This window comes from Zootermopsis nevadensis, unplaced genomic scaffold, assembly GCF_977971745.1.
Source record: "Zootermopsis nevadensis isolate Lab colony 2312 unplaced genomic scaffold, Znev_1.0 Znev_ptg000021l, whole genome shotgun sequence".
Lineage (NCBI taxonomy): Eukaryota > Metazoa > Arthropoda > Insecta > Blattodea > Termopsidae > Zootermopsis > Zootermopsis nevadensis.
In genome coordinates, this window is record NW_028259153.1 from 5,053,216 (window position 1) to 5,076,878 (window position 23,663).

The 23,663-nt window shown below is 36.5% G+C and overlaps 1 protein-coding gene across 1 annotated transcript in view; it reads right to left on the reverse strand.

Annotated features, from left to right (window-relative positions):
• The window catches only part of Pex1 (peroxisomal biogenesis factor 1), a 47,292-nt gene that overhangs the window by 14,605 nt on the left and 9,024 nt on the right, over positions 1–23,663 (reverse strand). Inside the window, exons 7-17 of the mRNA XM_022076926.2 lie at positions 23,508–23,615; positions 22,207–22,369; positions 18,802–18,964; positions 17,907–18,078; positions 15,435–15,631; positions 13,709–13,843; positions 9,055–9,119; positions 7,512–7,571; positions 4,865–5,051; positions 2,205–2,373; positions 2,051–2,091 (exon numbers count right to left, since the gene is read on the reverse strand). Of these exons, the coding sequence (XP_021932618.2) occupies positions 2,051–2,091; positions 2,205–2,373; positions 4,865–5,051; positions 7,512–7,571; positions 9,055–9,119; positions 13,709–13,843; positions 15,435–15,631; positions 17,907–18,078; positions 18,802–18,964; positions 22,207–22,369; positions 23,508–23,615 (1,460 nt within the window). The remainder of the gene's footprint in view (positions 1–2,050; positions 2,092–2,204; positions 2,374–4,864; positions 5,052–7,511; positions 7,572–9,054; positions 9,120–13,708; positions 13,844–15,434; positions 15,632–17,906; positions 18,079–18,801; positions 18,965–22,206; positions 22,370–23,507; positions 23,616–23,663) is intronic.

Consider the following 23,663-nt stretch of genomic DNA (forward strand, 5'->3'; position numbering starts at 1 on the left):
TCACTAAATATCTATATTTCGTTATCTCATCAACTTACATTCCCAAGCCTATTAAACACTACCCCAAATTGTCCATACAGTACCCCAGAACTTGCCTGGAGAATCTGCAAGCCCTTCCATGATTTAACATCCCTATAACTGGAATAATTAAAAAGAACCAACACAAATTCATCATTTATAAACACCTTAACACATTTCATTCAATTCTACATCACCTTGCACTAAAGTGCCATAAAATAACTGCCACATATCCAACAAAAACATAACTGGCAACCAAAATATTCTTTCTTTCTCTTTTATCCTCTTTTTACACGTAGGTATTGAGGCTTTATTTTATTAATTTTTTGATCTATTTGGACAGTGGTAGGACTCCTTGGATGAGTGATCAGCCCAACGCAAGGCCTCTACCTATACACACATAGAAAGACGCGGACAAACATCCACGCCTTGAGTGGGACTCGAACCCACGGCCCCAGCATCCAGGCGCATGAGGTCCATGCCTCAGACTGCACGGCGTAACCAAAATATCCCACCGTATATCACCTTGACTTTTTCGTGCACCTGCTAATTACAGTATAAATCTGTTATAACGAGAGTTCACAATGCTTGTAAAAAATGTCATAACAAATATTATTTGTTATTGCCAAATCAACATCTGGAAAAGTAAAATTGCACCAGGATCAAACAGCAAATAATTATTTTTAATGTTAGTGTGAAGTTTGGAATAAATATGGTGTCTACATATTACAGCACGCTACATGCTCCACATTTCATCCTCCTTGCTTTGATCACCATAATTATTTAAGATTTGAAGCATACACAGCAATTAAATGAAACAGATTGGTTGGTGAAAAACCCCCCATCAAGATCCACCTGTAATCTAACAACTTCAACTGAATACATTTCTATACAGTGGGGCACCGCTTATACGGCGGGTTAGGGACCAGACACCCGCCGTAATGCAAAAATCGCCGAAAAGCGGATCTTTGCCTTATTTCACTTGTAAATGCATATCAAAGCCTAATAAGATGTTACACTATCATATAGTAAGTGCACAATAGCGCTAGGCCTAAGAAAACGATATGAAATTAAAATGAATATCAGTAATACACACATTGTCCTCAGCTTATAGTGATTGGTGAATGTAAATTTGAAAATTGATATGGTAATAGTAGGAAGGATGCAGGAGATGACGCATCTTCATCATCTGACACTTCAACGAATCTTATTCGTTTTGGTGATGGTTCGGAAGCCATAGACATGCCTTGTTCACGAAGTTTAATCATCTCTAACTTGGCATTTAAAGTAAGAGGCTTACGACTCCTCTCTTTATCGCTAATACCCTTAGACGCCATTGTAATTACACTGTAGTAACACAAAAATATTATATAAATATACAGTTTGTAATAACTGAAAAATTGCCAGAAATACAGAGAGACGCGGAGCGCACAAAAGCCGTAAACAGACTGAATCAGCGACGAGAAAATGGCGCCGGACGCACTTCTCTGACTCAGCTGTTGAGCGCCGTATTAGCAGATCGCCATAAAGCGGAGCACCGAAAAGCGGGGCCCTACTGTAAATAGCATTCACTAAAAGTTAGTCCTGGAATCCAGCTACTGGCATACTGCAGTGAATCTCAACCATCAATAAACTACCACTAGGATTCACAGAAAAAGTGTCAGTGCTTGCTAGCATCCCAGATTTTCCAGGTGAGAAGAAAATGACTGGCCCTAGGGAGGATAAGTGAATGCCATACTCCTTCTGCTGTTCCTCTGTTAGTCTGCTTTCAAACAAGGACTCAGGCTCTGAGAGCAAAGCACAGAATAACAGCTGTGTCATTCCCCCCATAAATCCTGATGGTGGAGGCACAGACAGTCTCTGAAATGCTAGACATTAATTCCTTACGGACGTGGCTGATTGCCCAAGAAAACTTCTTGGCATCTTAATAACATAAGGTGAAGAGTAAAAATTATAAAGCTTATAATCAGTGCCACAGCATAAGTCCAATAAAGTATGAAAACAATTTAATTAGTAAATGAGTACTACTTACAACACTGAAGTCTCCAGCAGAAGGTTCAGATTTTAAATCTTCTGCAACAAAGAAAATAATTACAGCATTAATAACAAGAATTGTTATCCTCCACTTTCATATTGATGGAGAATGGCTTCGTTCACAAGAATTTAACAATACTAGCAGCACTCACCACTTGGTGTGAAAGTTTGTTCCACAGCTTTAATTAGAGCTGTGTACAACAACGACTGCAGGTCAGCACCAGTGAAACCTTCAGTGTTGTCAGCAATCTCTTTAAGATCAATATCGTCTGACAGAACAAGCTTGCGGCCGAGTGCTTGCAAGATTGACAAACGATCATCCTGCAACAGAATACTACCATTAATTCATGCTATCCTAGAAAACACAAACCCCCATTCAGTCCTGGAATAATTATTGATGACAATCATCATCTAATAACTGAACAAGGAAGAAAAAAAAATGATTAGCTTTTCCCTCCTCTGGGACTTCATCAAATTGAGACATAGTCAATCGCCATAGACACCAAATGTCTTTAACACCCAAATTCAACATTACAGCACGAAAAGATATCATCTATGATTTTGTTTAGTACAAAAAACATTGCTATTTCAGACCCTATCCATCCACAATCTGGTCAGTCCTAACATGGCTGGTACTGTGAGGTCACACAGATTCAGATGCTTGTTGACATCTGTACAACAAAGATTTCATCCTGAAATTATTACTTCTTCATGCCATAAAAATGTTTGAAGTGTAAAATGTGGCATTAATAAAAGTGCAGTGGAAAAAAATCACAGAAAGTGACTCAAAATGACTGTTAATTGTCCAAGTATGATAGTTTTAATTATATGTTACAATTATTCTACTTTAAATTTTAGAACACTTTATTCCAGACGACGACATCTCGATGCGTTATTTCTTATTAATGTATTTTAGGGCAAAATAAACTGCCATTCCATTATGGACACTGTTGGTTTACGTGTGCCGGCGAGGCAAATAAGAGAATTTTCTACTTTTAGTGTGAGCAGTGCACTACGACATAGTCCTTCAGCCAGGTGCGTCATCGCTGCAAATGACGTCTGTAAATCTTTGGACGTATTTAGCATAAACATTGTCTCCCTTGAGCGAACGTTCTCAACAAGGGAAATGATCTAGCTTGGTTATCTGTCTTTTTATATTTTTTAAAGTTTTACAATTATATTAGTGTTCCCTTGGTGGATTATTTGTTTTTATTTATATTTCTTCATTTTTTGCTCTGTGTTAATATTGTTTCTATTTTGGGTTTGCCTGTACTTGGCAGTTATATTTAATACTGTACATGTATAAGTTTAGTTAATCCGTTTGTGTAATATTATCCATTATTATTTCACTATTATTGTATATATTATCAGTGTTTGCCTGTTATTGGCATCTTGCTGTTGGCAAACACATAAATAAATTAATTGAATTGAATTTTTCAATTATCATTTCACTAATCCAGATTTCTGCCTTATCTAGACCACCTTCTTCCTGTAAATGTGGTTTTGATGGACAGTGAGGAGATATAATTTGGCTTCAATAACACACTGTAAAACAAGTAGGTAGGACTGAAACCCCATATAATAAATGGCTTCGATAATAAATCATATTCTACTTTAGTATAAAAGCAATCAGTTACCATACAGTAGTGCTAACTTACAAGCGCACAAATATTTTTACTACTTTCATTAACTACAAACCTTGCTTCTATCACAGTTCTCTTATAGATTTTGAGTTGAAAACTATTTTTCAAAGCAAAAACTACAATATATGCATATGGTTCTTTATTTGCATTAGAGTGTATTATTCATGCTTAATTTTGAAAGTGAAGAGATTTTGTGCTCAGTATATTTATTAATATTATGTGATAAATCAACTAGTATAAGAGATTCAGTGCACAGCAAAGTTGTGTTGCAGCTGTCTAATACACAATTTAATTTTCTGTAAGTATGAGTAAATTATCTCTCTTAACTTTATAGATGTTTGCCTTTTATTTACTAAATCTCACTGCCCAAGTGAATTTATTAATTTCCTAAACATTTAAACAACTGTTCTATTTTTCTGTTCTTTGACACAAACTTGCATCTTACTCTAATTTAAATGCCAATCATTCTTTTTATTAACAGAAATTTTCGCATTAGACTTCCATTTTTCATTTTAGTAAATTAATATTTTGTTCTAAATCATTACCTGTTCAAACAAATAATATAATACATGAAGATATCCGTCTTCTGGGTTGTTGCACAACAACCCAGAAGACGGATATCTTCATACTCACCGCTGTGAGAACCTCAAGTCTTACATAGTAAACCTCTATGGGGAGGATACTCATCGCTTCATCCGGAGATTCGAGGCTCTTCGGATCAAGAAAGCCAAACGTCTCTGCTCCCTTTCCTTCCTACTTCGATGCAGGGACCAAGGGACGGTCCCGCATTTCCTGCAGTTTCACCACATTCTTTAGACTACACAGCGCAACAACCCAGAAGACGGATATCTTCATACTCACCGCTGTGAGAACCTCAAGTCTTACAATATAATACATGTACACAATACCTACAATCCTTCCTTTTAATTTGCATTTGATCCATTCTCTTAATATCTTTCACATAAAGTGAGGGAAGTAAAATTATCACTAGTGCTAAACAAAGCACCGTCTTGCAGATATATAGGGGAATGGAGGTATAGCTCCACACATCATTAACCTTAGATTAGACAGAAGTAAATAAATTAAATAAAATGTAGGGTAATCCACTTCCTTGCACAAGCTTAAAAGTTGTGACAAAACTGTAACAACAATAAAACAAAAGTACATACCCTATCAGGAAGAGGACATTCTATGATTTTATCCAATCTGCCAGGCCGTAACAGAGCTGGGTCAATGAGATCTGGTCTACTAGTGGCAGCTACAACATAGACTCCATGCAGAGACTCAACGCCATCCAGCTGTGTCAGTAACTGGTTCACTACACGATCTGTCACTCCAGTACTATCATGGCCCCTCCTACATTTACACAAAAAAAGATCTGTCATACTGATTAAATGATCAATGTTATACTAATATTTCTTGAAAAATAATCAAAGTAATTAGGCAATGTTTTAAAATATGCACTATACTGTTACCAATTATTGAAAATAATATGTCACAAATCTTGTAAATTATCAATATTACCATTTCATAAAAGGCTACAGAGAATTTGGGAACAACCTGAAGATGTCTATTTGTGTTGTTCCATAATCATTGCTTTTATTATGCACATTTTCAACTCCAGATCTGTTGTTATCGAACGGGTTTAAAGGACTGACGTAAGTGGTATTGCATTCCTGAAAGTACGCACATAACGAAGATGTTATAAGATACAGTAAAACCCCTCAAGTTGGACACCCCTATATCCTGGACAACCCTCTATATTGGACACTTTTAATTGGAACCGGCGAATATCCTATAATTTTACATGTCCACAATACCGTACATCTTGGACACCCCTTTTCTTGTAAGTTCGACAGGTTCATGCAATTAACTTCAATGCTTTTCAGGGAAACTTTTTCAGTTACATATTTTGTTATTTTGAATTTCTCACTGATGAATGCCTCCTCTCTGGAGGATTATCTTATGGACATTGAACCCATCATTGGAATGCATTGCAAGTGTTTAACTATTCTTTTGCTGAACCCTTAACTGGACTACAGTATTGCAGAAGACACAGTTTTAACTCCGTCAGTACTGTGCTTGCATTTGAGTTCAGACTGTGTTAACAGAAATGGAATTTTTCTTTTTGCGATGGGGAAGCGAAAATTGGTGGAATAAACTTTAGAAAATGTTATTGAGGCTAGGGTGTAATGTGCAATGCATGGGAGTGGGCTTCAAAAGATTATTATTAATACTATTGTCGTTAATTCTTAATTCAAGTGAGCCTACAGCAGTTAGTGTATGTAAGTAAATAGATTATAATGTCATTAGACCACATATTGATTTTTCTCTTTCCCTCTATCTTGGACACCTCTGTAAGTTGGACACATTTTCATGGAACCACAAGTGTCAAACTTAGAGAGGTTTTACTGAATCTTCCAAGTGGTTAGAGTCACTCATAAATGATATCAATGTTAAAACAACTTATTCCAGATATACTGTAATGACATTTTCAACTTTGTATGAACTTTCAATCCACAAATACAAGACTGAACTTCCAGTACAGAAAATGTAGTGGCAGATCTCTAGTGTATTTATACCAAAATTCATTCCTCCACAGTTAGTAGCTTAGGAACAATGCTAAATCTCACATGACATCAAGTTTCCTGGTGTAAAATAACAACAATATTGGAAGGGCATACTCTTTGGAGTACAGTGACATTTCAAAAGGCATTCTTCATATCATATCACATGGGTCATTGTTACATGGTGATCTACAGCCACTGCTGTGTAACATGTTGCCCAGCAATGACCTTCAGTCGTTCTTGCACTAATGATGCAATCAAGATGGTGGACACACAGGGATATTCAGGCCTGATGACCAAGGCAGAGGAGAGGTTGCCCGTGGAGCAAAGCAAAGTCCCAGGGTGCAAAACCCCTTAGGAACAGTCCAGATGATCCTGAGGCCTTGACGATCTAATCTGAAATGGCAAGAGGCCCAGGGGTATCCAAAACAGTGACGGCAAGGCCGAGGCAATGTCACTAAGGGCAAAATACCAAAGTGTAGCAGCCCCAAGGGGCAAATGCCTGCGGTGACTAGTGAAGGTCCAATCCATCATGGTCAAAGCCCTGTACGGGCAGAAAATGGACTTTCAAAGTCCTGGTGGGCTAAGCACAAAACAGAATGAACAGAGGGCAGAGGTCTAGGAGCAGGATCTGCAGGAGGGGGTGACAAGACCCCAAAAAAGCAAGCATCCTGGATAAGGACAGCCTAGTCCCATGGGGAAAAGTCCTTCAGGGACAGTCCCAGATTTCCTGAGGCCTTGACGATCTGCTCTGTACCATAGCATCATCAACAGGATGGGTGTCAAACCTAACAAACACAATGTAATGAAAAGCAATGACAGTAGGAACAAAAATAATAAGAACAATGACAATGGGACTGTAACCACTGGATCCCATTGTTTCAATGACCCCACACAATTACCTCGTCATGCAAGTTGCCTAACTCCTAGCAAAACCATCACTGACTGACAGACAGATAGGCATAGGCCTATAAAGTGTTCTTCACAATATAACACCTAAAATCAGACATTTTACAAACAGCTGCAGTTTGCAACCAATTGCATGAGCATAAGAGACCTACTGATTAACACTTCTCATAACATGAAACTTCGGGTGGAACCAGAAAACATAAATAAGTTGAAAGAAACATTTATTTAAGAGGATTTTTTCAAGTGGCAGATATTGTACATGGAAACAAAACTTATACACAACAACCTGTAAAACATATTTACACTGAGGCTTGGTAAATATAATAAAGCTGAAGCTAACCTTGGTGCAAGACTGTCAAACTCATCAAAGAAGAGGACACATGGCTTGGCACTCTGAGATCTGAAACAATAAGGATTAAACCATTATAAGAAATTTCACCATTTAATCTATACACCTGGTAACATAAGTATTGTGAAAGAAGAAGGCAAAGCTACTGATGGATCAAAACGATGTAAGTGACAGTCTGTCCCTTGATATAGCACAGTAATCCCTCATGAACCATGGGAATTACATTCCAGAAAAACAGTGCAGTTGACAAAAACAAGGTCAGATTTTCAAACCTTCGACTTATGGATGGGAATTACCATGAAAGTCTAACTAAATTTCCTATTTGTCCACTACAGAAAACATACAAGATAACATTAAAAATAAAATATAAAAACAAGTCTTAACATACTGCAATAGTAACCTGGAAGCAAGAAAACTGGTTTCACATGCCATTACAGTCACACCCCTAGTAAATGTGAATATTTTCCATATGTATACAAATGTGAAACTAGACACATCAAACTAAACCCCATGGATAGAACGAAATTGTTGTACCCTCTTTTCTAAAAATAAGTTCAGTAATGATCACTTTTTTTAGACTGAATAAAATAAGAAAATGCCTTTAAAAATTATAAAAATACAGCACTTACATGTAACACTGTTCTATGCATGTATTTTCACTGCATCCTTAGCTTATTTAATTACAATGCTTCAACTGCAGGTATTTATCATTGTATGATATGGTAAAATAATAATGAATAGCATAAAGGGATGGTCATAACATACTTCATTGTACTAATTCAGCATTCATTTGTGAATCCTGAGGTAAATAATAACAATTTTGATCAAGACAAACAGTAAGACAACCAAGATTTAAGCCAGGTACCCAGCAAATAAAAGTCTATGACATTACCATAACACCAACCTTCTCAGCTACTTTTACGCTATACTAACCTTCATTTGAAAACTTATCAATGCTACAAACACATCCTCCTCAATCCTGCCCTTACATACATACAGTTTTCATAATTTTTTAAATTACTGTCAACAACGAACATGCTTTGCTTTATCAACTGAAATAAATCATGCCAAAGATAGAGGAAGTAGTAAGTAGCATGCTTGTGCCTTGATTCAATTAAACATGGGATTAATTGTACAGTGATTTTGATCTGGTTGGAAATAACTAGTCATAGTGACAGCCAGCAGTTAGAATTAATGACAGTATTAATGGGAATATTTTGATTATTACCAGAAGACTGCTTGTTTACAAACAACATGCTGCAAAGAATCAGTAATAGTGATAATAAGTTGGTAATAATGCAAAGACTTTAAAAAACAGTTGCAGACCCCAAAGGTACAGAAATTGAAGAATTCCTTGAAAGACTAGTTGCCAGCCAAAAAAATTAAAGAAAAACAAAAATTAATTACATGTAAATTAATACATTTTAAACGTCTTAGTTAGAGATTGCCGCAGTTCTAAGGACAAAATGTTCAAGTACCCGGATACAAAGAAATTTTCCATCTCTGGTAGTACAAATTCATTTGATGGTCTTACTTTTGAAATATATTTCTTACTGCCTCTTCACTTGCACCAATATATTTTGACAGCAGCTCTGGACCCTACAAACAGATTACATTATATTGCATTATGTTACATAATTACACTATTATAACAAAGCACAAAGAGAAGAAGAAACCTCTTAATCCACGTGGTGTTTACAAAATGTCTTTATGCCAGTTGTAATGTTTTACTGTTCATTACAGGTGTAAGACAAACACTTAACTACAAACATGAGACAAGAATCACACATACACACAAAAAACAAAATGTATAATGACAGGCTACTCCTCAATATCTTCTTCTTTCGTAATCAATCCTAGGATTGGTTGGCAGCAGCTCTTGAGCTGCTGATACTTGGGAAATCCCGAGGATCTTTAATGCGGTGGATTCCCCTTTCCTTCCGCATCCTATGCCGTTGACCCATCCGGGTTCATCCGCCTTTAGAGGTGATTTCTCACCCCAAGGGCATGAGGGTGCCCTGAACCTCCACCCTCCGAAGCACTTGGTAGAGGGGGACCACTTACACCGGTGGTCACTCAGTCTGTGGACGCAGTTTAACGTCATGCCCGGGACAGACTCCTCAATATAGCAAACCTTAAACTACCTACGAACATTAACTAAAAGGAAATAATTATACAGATTACTGATTTCTCACATCTGCTTACTTTCTACATCATAGGCATTCAAAAGAAAACTAATTTATAAGAAAGTACAACTTCCACATGATGGATGCTCATGATGTAAAGCTGCTCCACACAGGCTGTCTGCCTCTAGACACCTGGTTAATCTCAAAGCACAGGAAGATGATAATTAATCAGATATGAATATAAATATCTCAGGGCATACTGCCCCAGGTGTCTAGGTTTGTGCCTTGTTACATCAAGTTGTTGAGCTACAAGATAAATCTGGGACACCTTCATTGGTAAATTAGCTAGTATGGTTTAGGAATTAAGATTACCTGTGGTGATCTGCTGCAAAAGTAAGAGAGAAAACATTGACACTGACACACTGTTGGAATGGTCCACTGTACAAAATGTATATCAAATCTAAAACTTCTTGACGATGGTGAAGAGTCAATTGAATAAAATTTTTGGATATTATCCATCGTCTAGTAAATATAAAACGTAAAACGACGTTTCGGAGATGGGACTCTATCTCCGTCTTCAGGTTCCTACACAGTTGGGCCCACTAGATAGAGCTAATCCCTATCTCCGGAGATAGAGTCCCATCTCCGAAACGTCGTTTTACGTTTTATATTTACTAGACGATGGATAATATCCAAAAATTTTATTCAATTGTACAAAATGTGATTAACATAATACAACTGATTCTTTGTTGCCACATTCAAAAGTTCAGCACTACTAACATAAAAACTCCCATTTCTTCAAGATCCATCCCACCCCATCTCTGCCTTAGTCTTCAAAGTTGTTGCTTTTAAAGCTTTCGCCACTAACATTCTGGAAAAAACTGTCTCATTTCCACAAAGTTACTACAGTGAAACCTCTATCCATCGTTCCCGGAACTATCGTTTTCCCGGATGCATCGTCCGTTTTGTTCGGTCCCGAATATATCCCATATAAAATAATGTTACATTTTCCCGCTTCTATCGTTCCTCGAACTATCGTTTTATCGCATCGATCGTTCAAAAATCTTAGTCCCGGCCCACAATTTTCCCGCAATGATCGTTTCTGAGAACTTAAAATGCTGGGTTTTGAGATAAATTAATACGGAAAGACGCACAATGTTTTTGGAATACACAGTAGTGGTAACCTGTTATGTCGCCCAACCAGCACATTCTTTGGAATGAGGGGTCAGCGGTGCAGGGGTGATAGTTGGAGTGAATGGCGGTGCTCATTGTCAGAAATTTTACGATTTTAATTAGGGTGCACTCATATTTCGTTCCAGTGATGCCAGATGGCATGTGCAGTGTGAATTTCTTCACAAATGCTTTTATTATAAGTACAAAGGAAAGGCTGGCGGCACTTTTCATTCTTCTGGTTAATCTCGTTTCCAGCGGTTCAGGGTCTTCTACAGCTACGTTTCGTTGAGTTCGGCAGTAATAGTATTTCCATTCTTCCTGTTATTGTTCGCGAAGAGGGTGGGAGTGGTGAGGAAGAGGAAGACGACGAATGCGAGCCCGAAGCTTTGCCGAGTTTTGCCGAAGCACAGGCTGCATTGGCGAAAGTGAAGTCGTTCTTTTATGTGCTTAATATTAGTGAACGTGACGAGGAAAACATTTTGAACGTGGAAAGTGCTCTGTTTGGTCTAAAACGTAAAGTTTCGACAAACCAGTTGTCCATTAAAGACTTTTTTGGTAAAAAGAAGTAACTTTGAAAGAGAAACATTGTTTTTTTTAAAACTTTTAATGCTTTCCCGCATCTATCGTTTTCCCGCATTCATCGTTTTTATTTCCCACCCCCGCCGAAAACGATGCATCGAGGTTTCACTGTATTCAAATAGCAAGAGTATAAACTACAAATTTCCTTGTTAAGGAATGTTCTCTATTTCCCATTTTATTCATTCTCAACATTCCAAATATTTTCCCCATAATTTGGGTTTCAAGTCTGTAGAAATAACATAATTTGCAAATTTTATAAAATATATTAATTTCAGTACAGGCATAAATAAAAAATGAAAGGAATTCTGTTACCAAGGCCTACAAATGTAAATACAGTGAAACCTCGATGCATCGTTTTCGGCGGGGGTGGGAAATAAAAACGATAGATGCGGGAAAACGATAGATGCGGGAAAGCATTAAAATTTTTTAAAAAAACAATGTTTCTCTTTCAAAGTTACTTCTTTTTACCAAAAAAGTCTTTAATGGACAACTGGTTTGTCGAAACTTTACGTTTTAGACCAAACAGAGTACTTTCCACGTTCAAAATGTTTTCCTCGTCACGTTCGCTAATATTATGGGCATAAAAGAACGACTTCACTTTTGCCAATGCAGCGTGTGCTTCGGCAAAACTCGGCACAGCTTCGGGCTCGCATTCGTCGTCTTCCTCACCGCTCCCACCCCTTTCGCGATCGTCACACAACTCATCAATCGTGTCGACTCCGCATGTAGCAAGCTCGCTGTCTACTGCCGCGTAGTCACCAAATTTAACCACGTCTTTCACGGCGCCAAATCTATTCCAGTCTTCGTGAAAGCCATCATGCTCATCCACACTGACGTTAGAGTCTGCTTCTGCGCGAAGTTCACACCCGTAGCCACCTTTGTGAAAACAATTCAGAACAGTTGGTTGGGAGACATGCCGCCAAGCTGCCACTGTGAAATGAATTGCTTGTAGCACGTCAATTTTCATGTTGACATCCTTCCCAGCATCCATTGCACATACAGCTGTTTGCACAAGGCGCTTTCTATACAACTGCTTGAAAGATTTTATGATGCCCAAATCAAGCGGTTGCAAGACGCTCGTGCAATTTGCTGGATACTGCACGACTTTCACATTTCGTAGAAATGTCGTGTCCTTCGGATGAGCGGCACAATTATCAACAAACAGCAAAATCTTTCTGCCTTGTGCGCCCATGGAGGCATCTAGAGAACTTAAAAACGCCGTAAAGATGTCTGTTGTCATCCAAGCCTTTTTGTTGGCGTGATATTTCACCGGAAGTTTTTTCATGTTTTTGAAACAACGCGGTTTTCGTGATTTTCCAACTACAATCGGAACCCGTTTGTCACTAGCGTCACTGTTAACACACAGAAGAACAGTAATTCGGTGTTTTGCACGTATTCCCCCGTGGCAAGATTCACCTTTCAATGCCAGAGTCCTATCCGGGAGGGCGTTGTAGAAAAGTCCGGTCTCATCCGCATTATAAATGTCCCGCGGCTCATATCCCTCCAGCAGTGTTGGCAGTCTCTCGAGCCACAGCTCCGTTATTTCCACATCCACAGCAGCACTTTCGCCTTTCCTTTGTACTTGTAATAAAAGCATTTGTGAAGAAATTCACAGTGCACATGCCATTTGGCATCGCTGGAACTAAATATGAGTGCACCCTAATTAAAATCGTAAAATTTCTGACAATGAGCACCGCCATTCACTCCAACTATCACCCCTGCACCACTGTCCCCTCATTCCAAAAGGATCTGTGCTGGTTGGGCGACATAACAGGTTACCGCTACTGTGTATTCCAAAAACATTCTGCGTCTTTCGGTATTAATTTATCTCAAAACCCAGCATTTTAATTTCTCAGAAACGATCATTGCGGGAAAATTGTGGGCCGGGACTAAGATTTTTGAACGATCGATGCGATAAAACGATAGTTCGAGGAACGATAGAAGCGGGAAAATGTAACATTATTTTATATGGGATGTATTCGGGACCGAACAAAACGGACGATGCATCCGGGAAAACGATAGTTCCGGGAACGATGGATAGAGGTTTCACTGTATTAAACTACAAAGCTAAAACACCCTGCACAACTTCCTTCTGATTTTGTGATATTCTATCACTTTCAACATATTTTAATCCACCATGTTACATTTGATACCTTCTAGGTCAGAATGGACTGTCACTGTATGCAATGTCCCTCTGTCTGCATATGTATGAACAATACCTACATACCTAGCCTTCTAGTAGCATCTGTGAATCTATTATACTACTTAAAAAATAACAGTCTTGAACTAAAGAAAGCCATCACAGAGCACCTTAATGCTGATAAATTTGAGGCCACATTCCTTTGCCACTGCACCAGCAAGGAGGGTTTTCCCAGTACCTGGGGCTCCATACAACAGCACACCTGACTGAATACGCAGTGGAGCATTCTCAAATATTTCAGGATACTGAAACCAAAGAACACAATATCAATAAAAACATTCAGTCATAAAGTTTGGAATCAAAGCCCCCATCTAGCAAAACTCACAGGACCCAAAAATTTAAAATTTGTAATATGTAAGTTCTTTACATAACAGTTCATCCTACTGTAAATCAATCAAAAAGGTTTTCTCTGTTCCTAGATGGTCAAAGTTCCTAAGAGGACAATAAGACACTCACAGAAGTTTTATTGTAACTTAATTGCTAGATATTACAATTTCAAGAAAATATAACCCATAAATAAGGAAGTTGACTGCATTGACCTACCTTTGTATATATATATATACATAGTCTTTTGTTTGAAAGAAGATGAACAGACCATCAGAAAAGAGTAAAATACAAGAAGGAGAGGACATATAGCACACTGTATCTCTAGCTTATTAAATTAGTAGTTTCTATATAAGTATAGTAAACTTTTAGATGTTCTGTAAGTTTGTGTGTTATATAAAGTTCTAAACAAGCACTTTTTAAAACATTTAACAAAGTTTGATTTGAACATTAAGTACACTATATAAATGCTCTAACTATTGAAATTTCTGCTCGTATTATTGCATTAACATTAAGATTCATACCTATAATGGTATCTGGTAAATAAGTTAATATCAGTAGCTCACACTATACAGCATCAAACAATAGAAGATTCACAAATGGTGAATTGGAAGGAAGAGGTCATGGCCTAATGTAAGGTGCTATCCCAGCACTTGTCTACAAGGACTGAGGGAAACAAAAAACTAAATTCCGGACAGCCAGCCTCTGGGCTGACACTTTAACTCAGGACTTCCCAAATATGCAACAGGAGTGATAATCACTCTTGCACAACATAATATTCAGTGCAAGCAGCAACATGATGACGATGACGATAAGTCAATACTACACCATGTTTCACACAAACACAAAACAACAGCTAAAATTACACTTTTGAACATTTTTATCTTTATGTTTTTAGGTATCAGATAGGAAGACAAAATATTCTGGTAGCAAGCATTCATTCCCTAAATTTAGTCTTCATAAATCCAATTCTAATTTGATAACACCATTCACAAATATTTTTACTCTTCCGTATTGTCAAATGATTCATTAACAACCTTCACATGACTGTCCTGCAGTCTGGTGACGAGACATAAACGTGTACTTGTTTTCCCCAGGTTTACTTCTAAACCAACTTTCTTGACCAGAACCTGATGTGACCCATTCAGTTTCATTCCCTCTTTGATTTCTTGGACCTTCTAAAGCAAAGCTAAAGAGCAATGGTAATAAAACACTGCCTTGGTTCAAACCATTATGAATAGAACATGCATCCAACAAATGTTTATACAGACTTTACTATAGGTTTCATTTAAACACATTTTTACTATCTTAAAAGGTTTACATTTCAATTTGCCTGATATAATATAATCAGAGCAAAATATTCAACCCAAGTTAATTCTGGACAAAAGGGAAGTAGTTAATACAAGAAGTAACATATCTGAGTAAAATCACCAAGACATTTCAAAATATGACAATAATTTTAGTCTCAAAACTGCAATCTTAAAAAAACAAACTTGATAAGTTCATATTTACTTGTGAAGGCCACTGCAAAACTTCAATAAGGATCTTCTTTACTTCTGCCAATCCTCCAATATCATCCCAAGAGTGGACACTACCATGAAAGAGTTCTAGTCCTCGTTGTAATAAAGGTACGCTCTTATTCAAGGCTTCTTCAAAGTCATTATTGTCTAGTTGCAGAGTCAAAGCACGTTCACATTCTTGAGTAGACACTGTAACAGATAAGTGCAATATTATACTGACACTGATAGTGAATAAAGGCAGGTGCTCAGAAGCATTAACAAGGTCATTCACATAAAACACCTGATTTATATCAGGAGCTTTATCAAGTAGGAGTAACACTACAAAATACTACAAGAAAAATGTTTAATTCAATTAATTTTCTTCCAAAATTTGTTTAATATTACAAATAATAATAATGAAGACAACTACAAAACTGCAGCAGGCATGAGCATGATCTACAAAGAGGGGTGCTTACAAGTTTAAAAATTCAGCATGGTGAAAAAATCAGTTATTTGGTGACCAATGGCTAGTACAAGAGCTAAAGAAACTGGGAACTGTATTCCCACTAAGAATATGTCTACAATAATCTTATCATTGCACAATACAAACCAACACCCTGTTCATTTAACTACAGCAAAAAATTTAAAACAAAACCAAAATAACTGCATACATTATTGAATAAAAAATTATTATTCATATCGCATTAAAACAAATAACTCTTCCCATGCTACTAAAGATTCCACCTCACAAAACAGAACCATTCTTTGTTTGCAGCTCTAAACAGAGTAAACCCTCTTTTAATGGACCTCAATTTAACAGATTTTTTGATTTAACACACATCATATGGTATTGTCAAAATTGTTCTGGACATGAGGCATTAGCAGACATTTTTGGTTTTACCGAACTTTGCCCATTAAAACCAAAAATGTCCACTAATGACCACTGGACTCTTTTGTTGGGTTTAGTTATCTCTTTACATTGTAGTTTCTTAATAAACCCTGTGTCATTGTAGGTGTCCAGTTCATATTACTAATCTGCTTGATGGTGTTCCTAATGGATATTATAGTCAAAGGATAAAGACTATAAAATGTCAAATTATGACCTACGAATAATGAATAGAAAAGGATATGGAAGTCCTGATTTGAAGTACTAACCGGTCATTTGCATGAAGGGACTGAGGAAAATCACAACTCTCAGGATAACCAAACTCTAGGCTCAGATTTCAAATCAAGACCACCAAAATATGAAGGAGTGCTAACCACTTGGCCATGATGTTCAGTGTATATATTTATAAACACATATCCACACACAGTCAGACTCTGTATCCAGCATCCCAAAATCCAGAAGGACCTAAAGTCTATATTTGTTCCTGGTCACTTTTTAAGGTGGCATATTGCTACACTTGTCATGTTTAAAACTAGTGCTTTGTGGTTCTTCAACTAATCACCATGTGCAAGCAGCACCCCCATCAATAGTCTTTTTAACATTAGTCGAAGGTAGTTTCCTTGTCTGTACTTGCTTTGTCAGTGGGCGGCATAAGTTGTGGGCTTCTGCACATTTTTTATTATTTATTTTATCTGTATTAAAATTCCTCTGCATAAGGATCCAGAACTCAGAAAATCATTACATCAGAAAAGCCTTAGGTCCCAGGATTTATGGACAAGGGATGCTACGTAAATACATATTAATATAGTTTAGGCTTATCATAACAGTCATGGTCGTCTTCTTCCAAAGGCATTTCCACTTTATGTGGGTCAAATGTTTATATATTTTAATTTTAAATGTAAGGACATTGTACTGAAATGTGAGAGGAAAAATGTTGTACAAGTCTAAATGTTATCAACAGGATGATTACTAGCTAGTGCACAGCCTAATGACATAACTAACAAGGAAGAATTTAAGGGAAACTCCATATCTTTACATAATTTCCAAGGGTACATCCTTCCTAAATTTATTACATAATTTTCACCACACAGCACACATTCATACAATGCCATGTGTCATATATGAAATAGTCTAAATAATTAAATCATTACAGTTCTGCAATTGTGTAGTTATTTTTATACTTAATTAGTTATATCAACAAAATATTATTATAGAACTGTATCTATTGCACAAATGACCATTTACAAATTAGTCAAAAAGGTCAGACAAAATTTGTTCATTCATAAGTGATATCCTCAGAGGAATCAATCTATTACAGCAACTTCATTACAGCATCACTGATACATGTTACATAGGTCACTAAAGCATGGAATACCCTCAAGCTGCAGGTGCAGAAGGCCTCCAGATATGGAAGGTAGCTGTGCAAATACTGAATAAGCAGTCACATATGACAAGACATATTTGAGTGTTGGATAGGAGGCAAAAATTTCTCATCATAAAAACATCAGCATGTCACAAAATGTTACAGAATGTCTTAACCAGCTAAACAACTATCATCTTCTCAAAAACTATGTTCCACTGAGTTACTTAATTAGATACCTGTTCTCTTGTAAGATTCAAAAATGGCCTTGTCAGCTAGATCCACCAAGTCCTGTACAACATAGCCTTCTGATCTGCAAGTTATTGAGCTCCAGTCCAGTGGAACAGCACCATTAGCAGTCACATTACTCCGTTGTGAAATTATGTTATTCAAAATGTCTGCCCTGTCACCCTGCAAGCATATAAATACAAATTTGTAAAGAACTACAACAATAATTCTGATAATTTATTTCTTATGCACTATTACAATACAAACAATACGTTCTGGGAAGAACTTTCTTCAAATACTTCAATTTATATGGCAAGACTATATAAATTAATAATTATACAAAATAGTGATTCATTTCTGCACATACTTTCTTCTAGTGCAGATTCCAACCATTTGAAATTTGTCTGAATTTTGTTGTATCTGTATTTGTTATTGTAAATCTATAAAATGTGTTTCATAGACAATTTGTGATCTATCTTAGCACAAAATTTCACATGAATAGCAAACCCGGTTCATTATATTACAATCAAACCAAATGCCAAGTACAGATTTTGCACACCTGACATTATTTCACACAGAAATTCAAAGGCACAACAATGTAATGGCCTCTAGTGGCATGATTTTCATTCCAAGTCTGAATAAAATCCATCAATTGGTTCACATTTATTAGGGAGGACAGATATGTGGAACAACATACTGACATGGTAACACCATAAATCTGTCCTTCCTTTCACAGTACAGATAAAAGCCTCAAACCAATTTAAACTTGTTATTTTTATTCTAATATTATGTTAAAATGAGAACATGTTGACAAGTGCAACAATCTCATTTCTTCATGCTGGGCAAAATTCACATGAGCTCTGATAAATAGAGATTGGCATTAAATAAAATAATATAATAATTGACCTTATTCAACTCTGGAATTTCCAACACAGTTTTGAAGATGTGTTGACCACGTGGCACTAAAAAGGAGGAGTTTATTTTCAAAACAGATGGGGCTGTAGCTATGACTGATACAGAATTTGAGAACTGGAACTCTTCTAGAAGTTCACTTAGCTTTTCACCAACTCTGCAATGTAACAAAATGAGAATTGAACAAAGGAGCTGGAAAATAAAGTTCATGCAATCATGTGATTTATTTGCCATAACAAATAAAGGAAAGCTTCCTGCAAAATTTGCAGACTTGTTTATAACCTCCAATTTTGTGTGTCCAGCTGCAATAATCATCAAACCAAAAGCAAATATATATAGCACCCTAGAAAGAACTTTGGTGTTTAAAGAACATTCTAATTGACCCAAAGGAAATAGAACATCACAGACAGCAACACTGAATGTTTAAGCACACAAAGTATTGTCATGCCAAGCAATGCAATGCAGTGTGCATTCACGGAACAACACCATTGCAGTAAGCTGTCACAGACGCAGAATTTGGAGTTTAAAAAAGTGTCACATCACCATGATAATTCAAAGTTGAATGTGTGGTGTGGACTCATGTATATCATAATAATTTCCCCCCCCAACACCATGGGGCAGAATACCTGAGAAGCTAGCAGCTAGTCAAGAAATTCCTGCATTTTATGGAACCTGGTGGTTCATTACCATGTTAACAAGAGCATTGGTCCTTAACTTGAGATATATAAATTCCATCCTTACCCAAAGACCCATTTTAATATTTCCACCCACCTATGTTTGCCTGGGTCTTCAAAGTTGTGTCATCTCTTCAGTTTCTCCAATTAAAATTTTGTGTGCTCTTCTCATCTCCAAACATACAAGCTACATGCCCTGCCCATGTCACAATCCTTGGTTTCATCACCCTGATATCTGGTGAAGTAGAATTAAATTCAGTCCTAACAAGAATAAAAAATCATAAAGCCCCTGGAGAAGATGGATTGAATGGAGATATCTTTAAATATGCTGGAAAATTATTTACTACCTAATTTCTCAAACTTATAAACAATATATGGAACTATAGTATGTCCTCAAAATGTTGGCAAAAAGCAGTCATGGTACCACTCCATAAAAAAGGTAATATAAAAAGTCATGGACACTATAGAGGAATTAGTTCCCTGAATGCTGGTTATAAAATTTACACAAGTATTACAAAGAATAAACTAACAAAATTCTATCAAAGTCTGATTGGGGAAGAGCACAATGGATTTTGCAAAGAGTGATCATACTGTGGTGGCTAAATTTCACTAAAACTTATTGAAAAACACAGAGTTCAATAATGAAACTTGCTTGTCCTTTATAGACTTTAAAAAAGCATTTGACAAAGTTAACAGGAACAAACTAATGGACACACCAACTTACTTCCCAAGGGATTCATTTGCCCTGCAAACCTGTCCCATTTTCAGATACAACAGCAAGGACCTCTGAAACATTGGTAAACTTCTACCCAGACTACATGGCACTACAACCCAGAAGATAACCATCTTCAGACTCACCACCATGAGAAACTAAAATCCTACTTCATGTCTTAACCTGACCTAACATAACCTGCTCCAACAAAAACAATATTAACATACACAAACATTTCAGCAAATTCCCACATACAAACCGCAATTATCACAGTAACCACAGCAAACATTCATAGAACACATAACAATAATTGCCAATGGTAATCACTACAAATAAATACATTTAAACCTTGAAATTTTCACTTTCACCACCAGGATGCAGCACCTCAATGTCAACCTCAGGAATTTCTTCATTCCTCTATCATTTTATTATCACTCACAGGATATTTCATTAATCTGACCATTGTATCTCAAGTAGAATTAACTGGACAGACTAGAACAGACCACAATGCATTCCCCTATGCACTTCATGCAAAGAATGCATAACAAATGGTAGAATTACAGTTCTGTATATTTTAATGTTTATGTTTTCATACAGCAGACAGGAAGACAAAAAATCCAAATTGAACGGCACCAATCATTCCCCACAATTAGTCTGTTCTTAATTCCTTAATGAATGGTGTTTTGATTTAACATCATTCAAAAATGTTAACTTTGCCACATTTTCAAATAATTTATTAGCTTCCTTTATATAATAATACTGTCCTGTAGTCTGGTGACAAGACATTAAAATGCACTTAGTTTTCTCTGCGTTAATTGCTACACAACCTTCCTTACTAGCATCTAACATAGCTTCAGTGTTTCACTTTATATTTGTTTTCAACCAGTATATTAATACCATCAACATAGACCACAAGTTGTGTCCCATTAATTTCCAATCCCTCTTTGTTTTCTTGTTCTTTCCTGATGGCATATTCTAAACTTTAGAATATGCCATCAGGAAAGAAAGAATCTAAAGCAAAACTGAAAAGCAAAAGAGATAAAGCATAACAGAAAAAGCATCAGATAAATGTTTACATATATGGATTTTACTATAGATTTCATTTAAACATGTTTTATTTAGCCTAACTAGTAGCATTACTAAAACTGAATTCAATGTTATACAATACTTCCCTCCTAACTGAATCACAGGCTACTGTGAAGACCACACATAGCTGGTGTACAGTCTCCAATTATATTCCCATTTTCTCTTCAGTACCTGAAGGATGCAGATTGATCAATTATGTCAAAATCCGGACTAAGTACTTTTGTCTACATATGACAATGTTGACAGAAGAATGCTGCATAAAATTTGTATATATAGGTGGTAGCAGCAATATTCCTCAACAATAACTAATCAGTTTTGCAACCCTTCACATCATAGCTACAGTAATTGAATTCTTCTACTTCTCCGGCAATTCTTCCTTATTCCAAATACAGTTAATAAGCTTGTGGATCTCAGAACATAATGTATTGCCGCTTGCCTCAATATAGTTCTGCCAGAACTTGATCAGCGCCTGATATTTATAACTTTTCAACAGAAATCTGAACCTCAGGTACTAATGACCCAACTGTATGTACTTCAGTCTGCCTCACATCATTATCCCCATGCACAGCTGGCAAAAGTAATTCTTCCACCTATTCAAAATATTTTGTGGGAATCTGCAAGCTGATAATTTTTCATGTTTTACCATTGCTTCTAGGTTGGTCATCATCTATCAAATCTGAGGTTTTCATGGCAGTGAAAATTCTGAATATGGTCTTTTGGTTTATGATGCCATTTAAGTTGTTACCAGTGTTGTAAGGATCCCATTGACTACATCTTCAATTAAAACCTTTACACTGATGATGGAGATGACAGATTACTTTGAAACATAGATAACAATCTGCAAAACTACAAGGTATCTTACAACCCAGATGACCACAGATGAAACGGGCATTATGGTAAAGGAAACTGGACTGAATATAATATTACCTAGTGTAGTAGTTACTTTCTTCAGACATTAATTGTCCTGGAGCTGAACTTCCTGTACCAGCAATTGAATCCAGGTCATCTAACATGAGAATTGCTGGATGGCAGTAAGTGCATTCACACAACCACTGAGACATAAGCTTCTGTAATGTTTCCATTTTCTTACCTGGCAGAAATTATAAAGGTTATAAATAAAATGTTGTTCTGTGTAAGATTTGAGGTTTTCACAGCGGTGAGTATGAAGATTCTGTCTTCTGGGTTGTTGCGCTGTGTAGTCTGGTCGATGGTTACCAACGTTTCAGAGGTCATACTGCCTCTGTCATCAGAGTGATGAATATTCAACACCCTGATGACGGACTACACAGCGCAATAACCCAGAAGACAGAAAGCTTCAAAATGTTGTTCTGCTTTAACATCTTTTGCATTTAATTTCATGATCACTATATCAATGATGTCATTAACCACAAACGTTTTTAGTTTTCAACTCACTAACACAACACAAACATCAGATTGTATTTCACTGTCATGTTGTGGATCCAAAAGACTTCAATATTGATTCTCAGGCTTCACACAACAATTTACAATAAATAACTTTCCCCTTAAGTGTGTTATTTATTTCATGAGATAAATAATGAACCCAAGGGAAAATTTACCTATTGTAAACTGTTGTGAGAAGACTGAGAATCAATACTGAAGTTTAACAAACATATAAGATTTGAAGGATCCCACAGCAGTGAAGATGTCAATGTTGGTCTTATAGGGTGTAATGCCATGTTAACTTGTATTCAGATGCCAACATTTCAGAGAAACAAACAAATTCTTTGTGAAATAACATATTATTGACTTAGATAAATGACAAGAAACCAGCTTCATGAAACTTCAAACCTATCATAATAATATATTATCCTGCTATTTGAAAAAATAAACTTAAACTCCAAGTTACTTACATTATGTTCACCAGGCAATATCTTGATGCCCTTTTTCTTATTAATCATTTTAAACGTAAGCGTTTAAGGATAATTTTCTCAGTGAGGTTTTTATTACAAACAATACACACATTTCTTCTTGTCATGAATTATCATTATGTAATAAGCAAAACAATAACAATAAACATTCAATGTGCAGTAACTAAATATCATTTTAATTTGTTTATCATATTATCCATTGTCTTGTAAGGTTGAGAAAAACATGGTCTCTTACCTTGGATGAAGAATGGAAATTACAAGTGTTTGAAAACAAGGTGTTCAGGAAGATATCTGGACCTAGATCACATCAGATCTATCTAAACAAAACATGCAACATACCTTTCAAGTGTTTACACTGTATTTCAATAGAATGTACAAAGTACGGAGGTTTTCCCAGTTCTTTGCATATTGTTCTGGCAAGAGTTGTTTTCCCTGAGCCAGCAGGTCCTGCAGAACAATCAACATTTATAAGATTTGTACCAATTTTCAAACTCT